This window comes from Chlorocebus sabaeus, chromosome 10 (assembly GCF_047675955.1).
Source record: "Chlorocebus sabaeus isolate Y175 chromosome 10, mChlSab1.0.hap1, whole genome shotgun sequence".
Lineage (NCBI taxonomy): Eukaryota > Metazoa > Chordata > Mammalia > Primates > Cercopithecidae > Chlorocebus > Chlorocebus sabaeus.
Genome location: NC_132913.1, coordinates 90,480,234 through 90,499,013, shown reverse-complemented (window position 1 = coordinate 90,499,013; position 18,780 = coordinate 90,480,234). Strand labels below are relative to the sequence as shown.

The 18,780-nt window shown below is 40.3% G+C and overlaps 1 protein-coding gene and 1 pseudogene across 5 annotated transcripts in view; both read right to left on the bottom strand.

Annotated features, from left to right (window-relative positions):
- The window catches only part of NBEAL1 (neurobeachin like 1), a 212,748-nt gene that overhangs the window by 171,258 nt on the left and 22,710 nt on the right, over window positions 1-18,780 (bottom strand). For 4 of the 5 annotated variants that reach the window (XM_038001729.2, XM_073019947.1, XM_073019949.1 and 1 more), the window contains exons 3-4: window positions 9,228-9,319; window positions 938-1,099 (exon numbers count right to left, since the gene is read on the bottom strand). In XM_038001729.2, coding sequence (XP_037857657.2) covers window positions 938-1,099; window positions 9,228-9,319 — 254 coding nt within the window. The remainder of the gene's footprint in view (window positions 1-937; window positions 1,100-9,227; window positions 9,320-18,780) is intronic. The other variant, XM_073019948.1, reaches the window with a different exon arrangement.
- LOC103217677 (ribosomal protein uL30-like) lies at window positions 9,330-13,172 on the bottom strand (annotated as a pseudogene).

Genomic DNA, 18,780 nt, shown 5'->3' with positions numbered 1-18,780 from the left:
ATGATAAAATGAAATATCTGATTTATTTTCACAAATAACAGAGAGTAATAAAAATGCATATACATTTACAGGTGAGAACCATAAGAAAAATACTGGTATAGTAATTTCTTGCTGAAGCAAAACTGTCATTGACTTTAATATAATTTTGTAAAATCTTGGCTAATGTCGCTATAACTAGGTATAGTAACTAAAAGGACTTCCAACATACTAACAAACCATAAGCCTATTGCAAAAAGCGCACTTACTCTTTAAAGTTCCATATGAACTACAAACATCATTAATAAGAAATAAAATTTATTATTATTTTGGTAACGTAACTTTTTTTTTTTTTTTTTTTTTTTGAGACAGAGTCTTGCTCTGTCGCCCAGGCTGGAGTGCAGTGGCCAGATCTCAGCTCACTGCAAGCTCTGCCTCCCGGGTTTACGCCATTCTCCTGCCTCAGCCTCCCGAGTAGCTGGGACTACAGGCGCCCGCCACCCCGCCCGGCTAGTTTTTTGTATTTTTTAGTAGAGACAGGGTTTCACCGTGTTACCCAGGATGGTCTCCATCTCCTGACCTCGTGATCCACCCGCCTTGGCCTCCCAAAGTGCTGGGATTACAGGCTTGAGCCACCGTGCCTGGCCAATGTAACAATTATTTTAAAACAGATAATTAGCTTCTTTTTTCTTTTTTATTTACTTAATTTATTATACTTTAAATTCTGGGATATGTGTGCAGAATGTGCAGGTTTGTTACATAGGTATACATGTGCCATGGTGGTTTGCTACACCCATCAACCCATCATCTACATTAGATATTTCTCCTAATGTTATCCCTCCCCTAGCACCCCACCCACTTAAAGGCCCGGTGTGTGATGCTCCCCTCCTCGTCTCCATGTGTTCTCACTGTTCAACTCCCACCTATGAGTGAAAACTAGCTTATTTTTTCTACTAGATACCTGCAAAGAATAATGAAGAACTTGACAAGCAAAATTGACAAGGCTTGCTGTTGTTCCTCTAACCCATCTGCCATTTTCTGAACACACTGTAGCAGCTGGATCCTCAGAACCTGCAGAATATTATCAGGAAGCAGAGATATTCCTGGAGGCATATCATCTACCCTAAAACAGAAAGGGAAAAAAATAAGAAGCCTGTTGAAATATAAGAAGAAAATCTCTGGCATTTAAATGAACTTCATTTTCAGCCCAAATCCTAAAGAAGCTCTTTTATTCATTCCAGATACTCTGTGCTTTCTTGTCTGCAACACACCACCAGATGATTAGTAACTAGAAGATTATTAGAGCAGAGTGGTTTTTCTTATTTCAGAAGAGGCTTACTAAAGAGGGCAACAGAGAGATTATTTGATATCTTCAATTGTACTATTTTTAATGAAAATATTTAGAATAAATTAATTTATGTTCCACTTAGAAATACTATGTATACTAAATACTGTATATAGCAGTGTGCATATCATTTCTAAAAGAAACAATAACTGTAAAATAAAAATGAAGTATCTACATAACTAATTTAATATCTGTCAACTGTTGGCCAGGTGCGGTGGCTCACACCTATAATCCCGGCACTTTGGGAGGCTGAGGCAGGCAGATCATGAGGTTAGGAGCTCAAGACTAGCCTGGCCAACATGGTGAAACCCTATCTCTACTAAAAATACAAAAAATTAGCCGGGCGTGGTGGTGCACCTGTCCCAGCTACTCAGGAGGCTGAGACAGAAGAATCGCTTGAACCCAGGAGGTGGAGGTTGCAGTGAGCCGAGATTGTGCCACTGTACTCCAGCCTGGGTGACAAGAGTGAGACTCTGTCTCAAAAAAAAAAAAAAAAAAAAATTGTCAACTGCTTTACTAAACATCATTGTTTAGTATAGACTCCCCAAGCCATATGATCAGAAGAGGGAGAAAGATAACCAGCAAAAGGAAAGAAGAGAGATAAAAGAGTATTTAAAAAAAAAAAAAAAAAAAAGGAAATGTAGAGCTCTGAGCATGGGCATCAACAGAAGACTTTAAAAAGTAATAGCTCAATATTTTGTGACAAATGGTTTCCATGTAAGACAATATGGTTCTTTAAGGGCAAATGCCAACATCAGACATGAGTGGTTCCTCTGGTGTTTCTTTCATAATAAAAACCCATACCTGGATTCAAAGTCTAAAGACATGGGTACTAAATCTCACCTCTGTAACATATAGCTGATCATTTAACCTTTGAAGTTCCTCATGGACACTGAAGTACCCAACCTCATGAAATAATGTATCTGTGTTCCAAGAGGAACTGGTTTTAAGTGGGCTATGCAGATAAGCACAAGAGATATATGGAAGGTCACTCCTGTGGTCACACAACCAAAACCAGAGAATACCTCCTCCCTCCCCATCAAAAATCAGTGGCACTAAATAAAACCCTATCATCTCGGGGATGGCAGAAAATCCAAAGCATAACAAAACATGGATATCTTTTTTTTTTTTGAGATGGAGTCTCACTGTGTCGCCAGGCTGGACTCAGCTCACTGCAACCTCCACCTCCTAGGTTCAAGGGATTCTCGTGCCTCAGGCTCCCGAGTAGCTGGGATTACAGGCACGTGCCACCACACCACCTAATTTTTGTATTTTTCACAGAGACAGGGTTTCACCATGTTGGCCAGGATGGTCTCAATCTCTTGACCTCGTGATCCACCCACCTTGGCCTTCCAAAGTGCTAAGATTACAGGCGTGAGCCACCGTGCCCGGCCCAAAGAAAGCATGGATATCTTACCAGCCTGAAAGATGTAGGCTTAGAGTCAAGGCATGTTGAGTCACAGATAATGAAAAAAATGCAGTATTTCTTATAAACTTGTTTCTGGCCTGAGGTCTGTACCTGGTTGAAACCTATGCCAAATCACCTAAGAAACAGAAAATTGGCTCGGCAACATAGCAAGACTTCATCTCCATTGGGGGGAAAAGAAAAAATTAACCAGGTATAGTGGTACATATCTGTGGTCCCAGCTACTTGGAGGCTGAGATAGGAGGATCGCTTGAACCCAGGAGTTTGAGGTTGCAGTGAGCTATGATCATGCCACTGCACTTCAGCCTGGTCGACACAGAAAGACCATCTCTCAAAAAATAATAATAATAATAAATAGAAAGAAATAGAAAATTGTGACTGCAACTTCTCTCACCATTATAGAGTGTTCAAAGAGATTTTTATACCATACTTAAAAATTGTTGCTAACCTGAATGGGTAGACAATTCCTGTGCTGCCACAGAAGACATTACAGTAGAGGGACCTGCAGAGAGAGGTTAATATTTCCAGGGAAATGAGAGACAGGAAATATCCTGGCAAGTCCAAAAGACTTGTGGAAGACCTGAAGAGATTGACCTAAGGAGAAGGATAGTAGAAACACAACTGAAGGGGCCAACATCTTAGAATTCATCTAAAAACTGTAAGTAATCACACAAGTAGGATGTTCTACCAATATTTAATATTCTGTTAATATTTTAATAAGACAGATACAAAATAAACAAAATTTCAAACATGAATGAGAAAATACCCATTCTCATGTGGGTTGCCAGTACATGACAGGTGGTTGCCAATACTTCTACAGGCAACTACATGTCTACTTGTGTTTTCTGTGGTTTTTTTTTTTTTTTGAGATGGAGTTTCACTCATGTTGCCCAGGCTGGAGGTGCAATGGCGCAATCTCAGCTCACTGCAACCTCTGCCTCTTGCGTTCAAGTGATTCTGCTGCCTCAGCCTCCCGAGTAGCTGAGATTACAGGCATGTGCCACCACACCCACTAATTTTGTATTTTTAGTAGAGACGGGGTTTCTCCATGTTGGTCAGCCTTGCCATCACACCCGCTAATTTTGTGTTTTTAGTAGAGATGGAGTTTCTCCATGTTGGTCAGGCTGGTCTCGAACTCCTGAACTCAGGTGGTCTGCCTGCCTCGGCCTCCCAAAGTGCTGGCATTACAGGCATGAGCCACCGTGTCCGACATGTCTACTTTTAAGGAATGGAAGAGCTTTCTATGTGAATCTGCTGTGGTCTGAATGCTGGTATTCCCCCAAATTTCATATGTTGTAAGCTAACCCCCAGTGCAATAATAGTATGAAGAGGTGAGGCTCTGCCCTCATGGATGAGATTAGTGTCTTTATAAAGAGAGTGAAGGGAGCTGCCCTGCTCCTTCCTCTGTGTGAGGACACAGTATTCATCCCTCTGCTATGTAAGGACACAGCAAGAAACAGAGGACAGGCCCTTACCAGACATCAAATATGCTGGTGTCTTAATCTTAGACTTCCCAGCTTCCAGAACTGTGAACAGTAAATATCTACTGTTGTTGTTGGCCAGGCACAGTGGCTTACGCCTGTAATCCCAGCACTTTGGGAGGCCGAGGCGGGTGGATCACCTGATGTCAGGAGATGGAGACCATCCTGGCTAACACGGTGAAACCCCGTCTCTACTAAAAATACAAAAAAAAATTAGCCGAGCGTGGTGGCGGGTGCCTGTAGTCCCAGCTACTCGGGAGGCTGAGGCAGGAGAATGGTGTGAACCCAGGAGGCAGAGGTTACAGTGAGCCAAGATGGGGCCACTGCACTCCAGCGTGGGCAAGAGTGACACTCCGTCTCAAATAAATAAATAAATATCTACTGTTGTTCTTTAAAAAAAAAAAAAAAAAAAGTTTCCAGTTCTGTAAGCCACAATTTTTTTTAAGAGACAGGGTCTTGCTATATTGTCCAGGCTGGTCCTGGACTCAAACTATCCTCCCACCTTGGCCTTCCAAAGGGCTGGGATTATAGGCTTGAGCCATTGTGCCCAACCTATAAAATTTGAGTATCACCTGCCCTATTTTACAGGGGTCTGAAACCAGAAGGTCAATATGCATTTTCAGCTGTGAAATATAGAAAGGTCTATACAAATATAATATATTTTAAACATGCTATCACTAAAACCTCAGAATCTTTTCATAAGTCACTGTATACTAATTTCCTATCCCTTTAAGAAAAATGCCTGAATCTGAACAGAGCTCCCTAAAGCATGCCTATGATTAAATGACAATTATACTTTATAGCCATCTCTTCTTCAGCTTATGCTTAATATGAAGTATTGCTAGTATTTTCACATTGAGTAAAAGGCTGTTTAATTAACTATAAGCAGAAAAATCTGAAGCACATAACCAGTAGTCACATGTAGAATATAGTTAGCCTCTTTCTGAACCACCCTACAACATAAATTAAGAAAGTGTTTTATAAAATGAACACCAGGCCGGGTACGGTGGCTCAAGCCTGTAATCCCAGTATTTTGGGAGGCCGAGACGGGTGGATCACGAGGTCAGGAGATGGAGACCATCCTGGCTAACATGGTGAAATCCCGTCTCTACTAAAAAAAATACAAAAAACTAGCCGGGTGAGGTGGCGGGTGCCTGTAGTCCCAGTTACTCGGGAGACTGAGGCAGGAGAATGGCGTAAACCCGGGAGGCAGAGCTTGCAGTGAGCTGAGATCCGGCCACTGCACTCCAGTCTGGGCAACAGAGCAAGACTCTGTCTCAAAAAAATAAATAAATAAAATAAAATGAACACCTGAGTGTAATTAAATTACATAAAAAATAAGACACAAAGCATATTATAAGGAATGCCAAATTCTATAACCCAGTTACAAATATTTCATTTTAGTTGGGGCACCATTTCACTTGTAGCTTTGGATTCTTTCATTCTCTTATTTATAGGTGGTACCAGAAAATCTCTCATTAACATATCTATACAAACATTTTTTTCGTGCTAAAGGGCCAAAAAGAGGTAATCTAAAAATAATAAACAAAGATTCAGATATAACCAATTTTCAAAATTAAGCAAAGCTATTCCTCCTCACTTTTCCAAAAACATATGTCAATAAGAAAGAAAATATTCAATTTTCCAATATTTTATCCTACTTATTTAAAAGTTCCCATTCTCTATATGCACATTGTTTTTAATAAATAATTAAACAGTCAAAAAATAAGCTTCTAAAAATGACTAAAGAGGACAAAAATTAGCTCCTAAGAAAGATTTTTTTTTAATTATAAAATTGGGGCTTGGTTGAACATGCCTTATAGATAAAGTTGAAATTTTTGGCCATGTTCCTAACGTTATGGCATTTAAGGACTTGGAAGCATTTGCCCACCTCTAGGACTTTACTGTTCAAAATTCTATGCTTCTTTTGTTGCAGTTTCCCAAATTCCACAAATCTGTTCCACTCCTCTGTTTGGGTATTGAACGTTTACTGTAAACCAATGATTGTCTGTGTCTACTACAGCAAGCAGTCTAGGTTGAAGTTCAAAGGCTTTATATTCTAGTAAAAGCCACCTCTGCTTTACATTATGAATTCTGTAAGGTCAGTTTACTTTACATGAGGATTAGCCATGTGTCTCTTATCTTCAAGGTGATTTGACTAATTTCATAAAATATCTTGTATATAGCATGTACTTAAAAATTTGAATGTTTTCTATTAGAAAAATTAAATTCATGGTTCAGTTTTTTGACAAAAACATGAACCACAATATTAAGTAAACAAATTATACCACAAATACAGCAATGCTCTTGGCATTCTTCATGTTACTTTAAACACAGTGGCAATATAAGTCTACCTAATGCTTTTGGAAACAATGTCCCAAGAAAGGAGACACGCATAATGTATGGATAACAACTGCACCTTAGAAACTTTAGAAGCCTTCATTCCAATATTCCAAACATTTAAAGGCTCAAATCCTAACTCTATAAAATTCTTAGCTTCATGATTTAAAGCAAGCTGTAAATTATTAAAACAGAAGTACTTCTAAGCACAAATCACATTATTTTATTGGTAAAAATTAGCAGTAAATAATTTTATTTTGAGAAAAGGTCAAGATTAATACTCCCCAACCTTTAAAAACCTAACATGAATAATATTCTAATAAGGAAGACATCTGAAACTGGATTTATAAATAATGAAATCCTAGTCTTTTTTTAGTACACTCACATCCTTACTTGAGTTGAGTATCTCGGTCCAAAGCTCTAGCGACGACTCTGGATTATCACAATTACCTCTTAACTAGGCTCCTTGCCTACAGTCTCAACCCTCTCCACCAGCCACTAAAGTGACTTTGAAACACAAACTCGATCAAGACACTCTACACAGAACATTTTTCAGCAGCACTCTTATTTTCCATAACAACAACAAAAAAGTCAAAGTCCATTTGTATTGCATGCATAGTACCTCATGATCTGGCCCCTATTTGATTCTCTAGACTCAATTCTCCTTTACTACCTCTGATTGCCTACCTCTATCCCCAAAATGCAAACACTTTTCCTCCTTTAAGATTTAATTCTCCAGACACTATTTCTCATCATCAACCACCATCCATTCCTCCCTTCTCTCCTCAACACATTTTTTCTTTTTTGAGACAGGGTCTCACTCTGTCACCCAGGCTGGAGTGCAGTGGCACAATCACAGCACACTGCAGCCTCAACTGTCTGGGCCAAATCAATTCTCCCACCTCTGCCACCCAAGTAACTGGGACTACAGGTGCACACCACCATTTTTAATTTTTTGTAGAAATGGGGTTTCACCATGTTGCCCAGACTGGTCTCAAACTCTTAGGCTCAAGTAATCTGCCCGCCTCAGCCTCCCAAAGTGCTGGGACTACAGATGTGGCCACTGCACCTGGCCAACACTTATCTTAAACTGGCACTCCTTTTGTGGCTAGATGCCTCTCCCCATTTTTCTTGCATTTTACCCCAGCCAATCTCTCTTACTGAACAACTATTAGACCTTCAAGATAGCTTAAGATATAGAAAAAACTTTATCTGAAAAGTGGGCCTGGGAAATGGTATGAAAGTGGGAATGGTGGTGGGTAGAAAAATGAAAGATTTGTACTTTCAGTAGTATTTTTCCACAAATTTGAATTTTTCCATTTTATGATTTTTAAATCTAGTTTCTAAAAATCTAAACACTTCATCTTCTCTAAGATGTATTCTAAGGTCCTACAGTAAGGCCAGGAATGAAAATAAGTTTCAACTCACATGCCTATTGTGTAATAAAGAATGTATATCTGGTCTTTGTACCAGTTTTCTGGCACATAGCTTCAAAAACCCTTGAGATTTTCTAAGTGATATTCAGAATGTCTTCTGTTATTTATAATAAGCCCTATGGATTACATCTGAGTCTATGCAAATGAAGTGACTCAAGGTAAGCCCTTAGTTTCAACAGAAGGTTGCTCCTATCAGAAAGATCAAGCATTGGCCAGGTGTAGTGGCTCACACCTATAATCCCAGCACTTTGGGAGGCCAAGGCAGGTGGATCATGAGGTCAAGAGATCGAGATCATACTGGGCAACATGATGAAACCGTGTCTCTACTAAAAACACAAAAATTAGCCAGGCGTGGTGGTACATGCCTGTAGTCCCAGCTACTCAGGAGGCTGAGGCAGGAGAATTGCTTGAACCTAAGAGGTGGACATTATAGTGAGCCAAGATCGTGTCACTGCACAGCCTGGTGACACAGCAACACTCCATCTCAAAAAAAAAAAAAGAAAGACCAAGCATTAATTAGAGGGCTGGAATTTTCAGCCTCACCACTGTTTATACTCCTAGGAAGAGGGATATTGAGCTCAATCACATAATCAATTATGTAATGAGACTCCAATAAAACTCTGGACACCCAAAACTTGAACAGTTTCCTGATTAGTGAACACGCTGATGTTCAGGAAGGGCAACACACCTTGACTCCATGGGGAGAGGGTGTGGAAGCTCTGCCTCCAGACCCTTCCACACCTTGTCCTATATGTATTCATTACGGTAAAGCCGTAATCATAAGTATAGTGCTTTCAGTGCTCTGAAAATTTGTTGTTATGGAAAACAACAAATTCAGGGTGTGAGAACCCTGAATTTATAGCCAGTTGTTCTGAAGTGTGGGTGATCCCCAAGACTTATAGTGGCTGATGTCTGAAGTGAAGGCAGTCTTACGGAGGACTGTGCCCTTAACTTGTGGGATCTGGTAGTTAGTGTCAGAAATGAAGTGTGTTGCAGGACACCAGTTGGTAGTGTCCTAGAAAAGCAGAGTTTTCTAGAAGCCAGGTCTAGCATCATCAAGAAAGACTACTGTCATCAGTTAGCTATGTCTCTATGAGAATAGGGTTATTCATGAGTATCAAGAGGGTAACATTATTGCCATCCTTCTAGTATGTCATCAATGAAATCTTTGTGCCAAAAATGAAAAACTCATCCAAGGGTAACAAATTAGTGTTTCTACATACCTGGTAGGCAGCTTTTCAAAGTCAACGTCTAAAAATTGTTCATAGCTAGAAACAAAAGTGTCCAACCATAGCTTCAGGTAATCTGGATCTTTCTGAAATAACAAAACCATCATAATATTAAGTATGCCTATGAGGGAAAAAAATGCTTCCACACCTATTAAGCAGATACCTAAAGAATCAATACTATGAAATCTCTAAGTGATATTCAGGAGTACATATGTGCTATTTTAAAATGTATATTAAGTATATGGAACTCTCAAATGGCTTCTCATGTCACTCAAAGAGCTAAAATCTTAACAATGTCCTATAAAAGTTTAAACAATTTGCCCTCCCATATCCCTGTAACCTTGTCCATTGTTATCCTGTACTAACTGGCCTTCTGGCTGTTTCCTGGGACATGCCAGACATGCTCCCACCCTAAGGACTTTGCACTGGCTGTTTTCTCTACCCAGAACACTCTTCTCCCAGGTATCTGAATGGCTACTCCCTCATCTTCAAGTCTTTTTTTTTTTTTTTTTGGACAACTGAACATTTATTTGTGTGCCTTTCTTCTTATGTGTATTTCAAGTCTTTTCAAAACAAGGCCCCCAGACTCTCCAGATTAAATTATGTCCCTGGGCTTGGTCCATTGCTGCAGGAGTCTTAGGGAGCCTTGTACAAATGCTTGAGTTACTCATTTACCAACATTAAACCCTAGGATAGAAAATGCAACAAAGCAGGACTCCTTCTTCCATGGCATGTGCTGATTTCTGACGAGGCGGCAGCCAACATAGAAAACACTGGAATTTTTCCTTAGAACTGCACTGTGATGAGAGGTGCTTGCCATGAACATAAGCTACGGTATTTTCTTTGACTCTTCGTTTCTAATTTTTGAAGATAAGGCAAGGAATAATCTTCTCTAAAGATACCTGATAATAATTCCCCCAAAAGCAAAAACACATGCTTCCACTGCACCGTGCTTTGAAATATTCTGGGTCTTGTTCAGCTGGCAGATGAGCTGACTGATGCATTCACCCTGATAGCCATGTGAGCCCATCTCCTTGAGGAAGCCCACTATATTTTTGGTATATAGTATAGCCAAGATCACACTACCGCACTTCAGCCTGAGCATGACGGGTCAACAAAAGGTGGAAAGGGCACAAGAACCATGAGATCTCCTGGAAATACTTCACTGGGAAGGCAATTTCATGAATGAGGTCTTCCAAGCAAATGACACCAAACTTCTCCAAGTGCTCCTCAATCACTGCGTTGTCTGTCAGAGGGATGATCTTATTCTTTACCTTGGCTTGTCCATGTTTCAAAGTGAGTTCCCACAAAGACTTCAGATTTAGAAATCCCCAGGTCACATAAGTTTCCAATATAAGCAGCATTTTTAGGTTCTGGGGGTTGACTTAATTTACAAAAACACCACTAAAAATTTTCTTCAGGCAAAGTCTTACAGTAGTTCTCTCCACCAGTAAACTCATGCCATTAATCCTTTTGATGTGCACAACAAAGGCCATGGAATGTTTATCTGGCAATTCCAAGGCATGAGGTCTCACTTCTAGTCATCTGAGATGCACCTTGTCACATTTCTGCCTTCAGGAATCATGTAGGAATGATTCCAGTCACTTAAACCTGAGCCTTTTTCCTTTCCTCTGCTCCTTCTTTGCCAAAAGGGCCTGCTTTGCCTGAGTGGCTTTGAGGGCTTGAAAAACCTTCCTCTTTTTCAGGAGATTTTCTGGACCCAAAGGGATTTTTCTTTGCTCTTACTCTGCCATCTTTCTAATGTTGCAGCTACTGATCATGCACAACTCCACCCCAAGTCATTTTTTAAATGACATATTCTCATTGAGGCCTATTTTTATTTCTTCTTAAAACCAGAAACCTCACCACCCCCTTACTTTACCTTATCATGTTCCCTCCACCATGGTCCTTTATCAACTTTCATCATGCTCTATAATTTACTTATCAGTTTATTTTTTGTCACTTCCCCAGAATATACGATTCACAAGTGCAGAGATTTTCATTTTTTTGTTTACTAATGAACACCAGTACCTTAAATAGTGGCAGGTACTGAGACTGTGCTCAATAAATATTTGTTCCATGAATTAAGAGTAAGTGTAACATGCATAAACGAAATCAAATTAGAAATGGATCATTAACATAAAAACTGAAACCAAAATTTTCTAGAAGAAAATACACCAGGCACAGTGGCTCACGCCAGTAATCCCAGAACCTTGGGAACCTGAGGCAGGCAGATCACCTGAGGTCAGCGGTTTGAGACCAGCCTGGCCAACATGGCGAAACCCCGTCTCTACCCAAAATACAAAAATTAGCCAGGTGTAGTGGTGCAAGTCTGTAGTCCCAGCTACTCGGGGGGGCTGAGGCATGAGAATTGCTTGAACCTAGGAGGCGGAGATTGCAGTGAACTGAGATCGCGCTACTGCACTCCAGCCTGAGCAACAAAGCGAGACTCTGTCTCAAAAGAAAAGAAAAGAAAAGAAAAGAGAAAAGAAAAAAGACAAGACAAGACAAGACAAGACTGAATAACTTTGCCACCTGGGGATAAACAGAGGTTTCTTAGCTAGGGCAAAAAAATCATAAACTGAAAAAGAAAAAAAAGATAACTGGTATTAATCAAAACTTAAAACTTCTACTCATCAAAAGACACTATTAAGAAAATGGAGGCTGGGTGCAGTGGCTCACAACTGTAACCCCCACACTTTGGGAAGCTGATGTGAGAGAATCGCTTGAGCCCAGGAATCGAGACCAGCCTAAGCAACATAGTGAGATCCCATCTCTTCAAAAAATAGAAAAAAATTAGCTGGGTGTGGTTGCGCATGCCAGTAGTCCCAATTACTCAGGAGGGTGAGGTTGGAGGAATTCCTGAGCACAGGAAGTCAAGACTGCAGTGCGCTGTGATCATGCCACTGAGTGACACGTGCCATTAGTAAACAAAAAGATTAAAATCTCTGCACTTGTGAAACTTATATTCTGGTGACAGAGTGAGACTCTAAAGAAAAAAGAAAATGGAAAGACAAACCATACTGGCTGAAAATATTCTCAGGGACTTGTATGAAAAACATAAAGATCTCCTACAAATCAATAACAAAAAGACAATGCGATTTAAAAATGGGCAAAAAGCTCGGACACGTCACAAAAGGGAATACACAAACGGCCAAACGGCATCCTAATCTGTGACCAATATCATTAGTTGTCCAGATAAATGCAAATTAAAACCAAGTAAGATACTATTATATACCCACCAGAATGGCTAAAATTAGAAAAACTTTATTACATTAGTGAAGACGTGCAGTAACTGTAACTCTCATACGTAACTGGTGGCAGTATGAAACAGGATCACCACTTAGAAAAGTTTAAGTTAAATATACACATATAAAACAGCCCAGCCATTCCTCTCCCAGATAAATGAATACAAATATCCACAAAAACACTTGTACAAAAATGTTTATGGAAACTTTGTTTATAACAGCCCAAAGCTGAAAACAAAACTTCTATCAAGTTAACAGATAAACAAATTGTTACATATTCCTACAACGGAATACTATTCCAGGAATAAAAATGAACTATTGATACTCACAATGACAAAAAATTTTTTCAAAAATCTATTGAGCAAAAGATGTTAGGCATCAAAGCACGTATCACTTATTTATTTATTCATGTATTTATTATTTATTTATTTATGAGACAGGTTCTCACTCTGTTACCCAGGCCGGAGTGCAGTGGCATAATCACGGTTCACTATGGCCTCAAACTCCTGAGCCCAGGGAATCCTCCTGCCTCAGCACTCCAAGTAGCTGGGATTATAGCTATCATGTCTGGTTAATTTTTGTATTTTTTGTGGAGACTGGGTCTTTACAGTCTCAAACTCCCGGCCTCAAGTGATCCTCCCACCTTGGCTTCCCAAAGTGCTGAGATTATAGGTATGAGCCACCTCGACCAGCCTGATATCACTTATATGTAGTTCTAGAGCAGTCTATGATGACAGAAATTAGACAACATGGCTGCCTCTGGGAGGACTGACTGCAAAGCGGCACGGAGGGAACTTTCTTGGGTGATAGAAATTTTACATTTCTTGACTAACGTAGTGTTTATACAAATGTTTGCATGTATCAAAATTCATCACATTTGACACTTAAAATCTGTGCATTTTTATGCTTTATGACATTTCAATAAAGCTGAGTTGAAAAAAAAAACTATGATCCCAAGGATGGTTCCAAGATGGCTGAATAGGAACAGCTCCAAGCTACAGCTCCCAGCGTGAGCGATGCAGAAGTCAGGTGATTTCTGCATTTCCAACTGAGGTACTGGGTTCATCTCACTGGGGCTTGTTGGACAGGGGGCAAGACAGTAGGTGCAGCCCACCGAGCGTGAGCTCAAGCAGGGTGAGGCATCGCCTCACTTGGGAAGCGCAAGGGGTCAGGGAATTCCCTTTCCTAGCCAAGGGAAGCAGTGACACAGGGCACCTGGAAAATAGGATCACTCCCACCCTAATACTGTGCTTTTCCAACGGTTTTAGCAAACGGGACACACCAGGAGATTATATCCCGCATCTGGCTCAGAGGGTTCCTTGCCCACAGAGTCCTGCTCATTGCTAGCACAGCAGTCAGAGATCTAACTGCAGCAGCAGCGAGCCTGGGGGAGGGGTGCCCACCATTGCTGAGGCTTAAGTAGGTAAGCAAAGCCTCTGGGAAGCTCGAACTGGGTGGAGCCCACCGCAGCTCAAGAAGGCCTGCCTGCCTCTGTAGATTCCACCTCTGCGGGTAGGGCATAGCTGAACAAAACGCAGCAGAAACCTCTGCAGACTTAAATGTCCCTATCTGACAGCTTTGAAGAGAGTAGTGGTTCTCCCAGCACAGAGTTTGAGATCTGAGAAAAGATGGACTGCCTCCTCAAGTTGGTCCCCGACCCCCTAGTAGCCTAATTGGGAGGCATCCCCCAGTAGGGGCAGACTGACACCTCACATGTCCAGGTACCCCTCTGAGAGGAAGCTTCCAGAGGAACGATCAGGCAGCAACATTTGCTGTTCAGCAATATTCACTGTTCTGCAGCCTCTGCTGCTGATACCCAGGTGAACAGGTTCTGGAGTGGACCTCCAGCAAACTCCAACAGACCTGCAGCTGAGGGTCATGACTGTTAGAAGGAAAACTGACAAACAGGAAGGACAACCACACCAAAACCCCATCTGTACGTCACCATCATCAAAGACCAAAGGTAGATAAAACCACAAATATGGGGGAAAAAACAGAGCAGAAAAGCTGAAAATTCTAAAAATCAGAGCACGTCTCCACCTCCAAAGGAACGCAGCTCCTCTCCAGCAACGGAACAAAGCTGAATGGAGAATGACTTTGATGAGTTGAGAGAAGAAGGCTTCGGACGATCAAACTTCTCCGAGCTAAAGGAGGAAGTTCAAATCCAACTCAAAGAAGCTAAAAACCTTGAAAAAAGACCAGATGAATGACTAACTAGAATAAACAGTGTAGAGAAGTCCTTCAGTGACCTGACAGAGCAGAAAACCACAGCATAAGAACTATGTGACGAATGTACAAGCTTCAGTAGCCGATTCAATCTACTGGAAGAAAGGGTATCAGTGATTGAAGATCAAACGAATGAAATGAAGCTAGAAGAGAAGTTTAGAGAAAAAAGAGTAAAAAGAAATGAACAAAGCCTCCAAGAAATATGGGACTATGTGAAAAGACCAAATCTACATCTGATTGGTGTACCTGAAAGTGACGGGGAGAATGTAACCAAGTTGGAAAACACTCTGCAGGATATTATCCAGGAGAACTTCCCCAACCCTAGCAAGGCAGGCCAACATTCAAACTCAGGAAATACAGGGAATGCCACAAAGATACTCCTCGAGAAGAGCAACTCCAAGACACATAATTGTCAGATTCACCAAAGTCAAAATAAAGGAAAAAATGTTACGGGCAGCCAGAGAGAAAGGTCGGGTTACCCACAAAGGGAAGCCCATCAGACTAACAGCGGATCTCTCAGCAGAAACTCCACAAGCCAGAAGAGAGTGGGGGTCAATATTCAACACTCTTAAAGAAAAGAATTTTCAACCCAGAATTTCATATCCAGCCAAACTGTTTCATCAATGAAGGAGAAATAAAATCCTTTACAGACAAGCAAATGCTGAGGGATTTTGTCACCACCAAGCCTGCCTTACAAGAGACCCTGAAGGAAGCACTAAACATGGAAAGGAACAACCGGTACCAGCCACTGCAAAAACATGCCAAATTGTAAAGACCATCGATGCTAGGAAAAAACTGCATCAACTAATGAGCAAAATAACCAGCTAACATCATAATGACAGGATCAAGTTCACACATAACTATATTAATCTTAAATGTAAATGGGCTAAACGCTCCAATTAAAAGACACAGACTGGCAAATTGGATAAAGAGTCAAGACCCATCAGCGTGCTGTATTCAGGAGACCCATCTCATGTGCAGAGACACACATAGGCTCAAAATAAAGGGATGGAGGAAGATCTACCAAGCAAATGGAAAACAAAACAAAAAGCAGGGGTTGCAATCTAGTCTCTGATAAAACAGACTTTAAACCATCAAAGATCAAAAGAGACAAAGAAGGCCATTACATAATGGTAAAGGGATCAATTCAACAAGAAAAGCTAACTATCCTAAATATATATGCACCCAATACAGGAGTACCCAGATTCATAAAGCAAGTCCTCAGAGACCTACAAAGAGACATAGACTCCCACACAATAATAATGGGAGACTTCAACACCCCACTGTCAACATTAGACAGATCAACGAGACAGAAAGTTAACAAGGATATCCAGGAACTGAACTCAGCTCTTCACCAAGTGGCCCTAATAGACATCGACAGAACTCTCCACCCCAAATCAACAGAATCTACATTCTTCTCAGCACTACATCGCACTTATTCCAAAACTGACTACATAGCTGGAAGTAAAGCACTCCTCAGCAAATGTACAAGAACAGAAATTATAACAAACTGTCTCTCAGACCACAGTGCAATCAAACTAGAACTCAGGATTAAGAAACTCACTCAAAACCACTCAACAATGACATGGAAACTGAACAATCTGCTCCTGAATGACTACTGGGTACATAACGAAATGAAGGCAGAAATAAAGATGTTCTTTGAAACCAATGAGAACAAAGATACAACATACCAGAATCTCTGGGACACATTTAAAGCAGTGTGTAGAGGGAAATTTATAGCATTAAATACCCACAAGAGAAAGCAGGAAAGATCTATAATTGACACCCTAACATCACAATTAAAAGAACTAGAGAAGCAAGAACAAACACATTCAAAAGCTAGCAGAAGGGACGAAATAACTAACATCAGAGCAGAACTGAAGGAGAGAGAGACACAAAAACCCTTCAAAAAATCAATGAATCCAGGAGCTGGTTTTTTGAAAAGATCAACAAAACTGATAGACCGCTAGCAAGACTAATAAAGAAGAAAAGAGAGAAGAATCAAATAGACACAATAAAAAATGATAAAGGGGATATCACCACCGACCCCACAGAAGTACAAACTACCATCAGAGAATACTATAAACACTTATATGCAAATAACCTAGAAAATCTAGAAGAAATGGATAAATTCCTGGACACATACACCCTCCCAAGACTAAACTAGGAAGAAGTTGAATCCCTGAATAGACCAATAACAGGCTCTGAAATTGAGGCAATAATTAATAGCCTACCAACCAAAAAAGTCCAGGACCAGATGGATTCACAGCCGAATTCCACCACAGGTACAAGGAGGAGCTGGTACCATTCCTTCTGAAACTATTCCAATCAATAGAAAAAGAGGGAATCCTCCCTAACTCATTTTATGAAGCCAGCATCATCCTGATAACAAAGCCTGGCAGAGACACAACAAAAAAGAGAATTTTAGACCAATATCCCTGATGAACACTGATGCAAAAATCCTCAATAAAATACTGGCAAACTGAATCCAGCAGCACATCAAAAACCTTATCCACCATGATCAAGTGGGCTTCATTCCTGTGATGCAAGGCTGATTCAACATATGCAAATCAATAAACGTAATCCAGCGTATAAACAGAACCAAAGACAAAAACCACACGATTATTTCAATAGATGCAGAAAAGGCCTTTGACAAAATTCAACAGCCCTTCATGCTAAAAACTCTCAGTAAACTAGGTATTGATGGGATGTATCTCAAAATAATAAAAGCTATTTATGACAAACCCACAGACAATATCATACTGAATGGGCAAAAACTGGAAGCACTCCCTTTGAAAACTGGCACAAGACAGGGATGCCCTCTCTCACCACTCCTATTCAACACGGTGTTGGAAGTTCTGGCTAGGGCAATCAGGCAAGAGAAAGAAATAAAGGGTATACAATTAGGAAAAGAGGAAGTCAAATTGTCCCAGTTTGTAGATGACATGACTGTATATTTAGAAAACCCCATCGTCTCAGCCCAAAATATCCTTAAGCTGATAAGCAGCTTCAGCAAAGTCTCAAGATACAAAATCAATGTGCAAAAAATCACAAGCATTCTTATACACCAATAACAAACAGAAAACCAAATCATGAGTGAACTCCCATTCACAATTGCTTCAAAGAGAATAAAATACCTAGGAATCCAACTTACAAGGGATGTGAAGGACCTCTTCAAGGAGAACTACAAACCACTGCTCAACGAAATAAAAGAGGACACAAACAAATGGAAGAACATTCCATGCTCATGGATAGGAAGAATCAATATCGTGAAAATGGCCATACTGCCCAAGGTAATTTATAGATTCAATGCCATCCCCATCAAGCTACCAATGAGTTTCTTCACATAATTGGATAAAACTATTTTAAAGTTCATATGGAACCAAAAAAGAGCCTGCACTGCCAAGACAATCCTAAGCAAAAAGAACAAAGTTGGAGGCATCACGCTACCTGACTTCAAACTATACTACAACGCTACAAGTAACCAAAATAGCATGGTACTGGTACCAAAAAAGAAATATAGACCAATGGAACAGAACAAAGCCCTCAGAAATAATACCACATTTCTACAACCATCTGATCTTTGACAAACTTGACAAAAACAAGAAATGGGGAAAGGATTTCCTATTTAATAAATGGTGCTGGGAAAACTGGCTAGCTATATGTACAAAGCTGAAACTGGATCCCTTCCTTACACCTTATACAAAAATTAATTCAAGAAGGATTAAAGAGTTAAATGTTAGACATAAAACCATAAAAACCCTAGAAGAAAACCTAGGCAATACGATTCAGGACGTAGGCATGGGCGAGGACTTCATGTCTAAAACACCAAAAGCAATGGCAACAAAAGCCAAAATTGAAAAATGGGATCTAATTAAACTAAAGATCTTCTGCACAGCAAAAGAAACTACCATCAGAGTGAACAGGCAACCAACAGAATGGGAGAAAATTTTTGCAATCTACTCATCTGACAAAGGGCTAATATCCAGAATCTACAAAGAACTCAAATTTACAAGAAAAAAGCAAACAACCCTATCAAAAAGTGGGCGAAGGATATGAACAGACACTTCTCA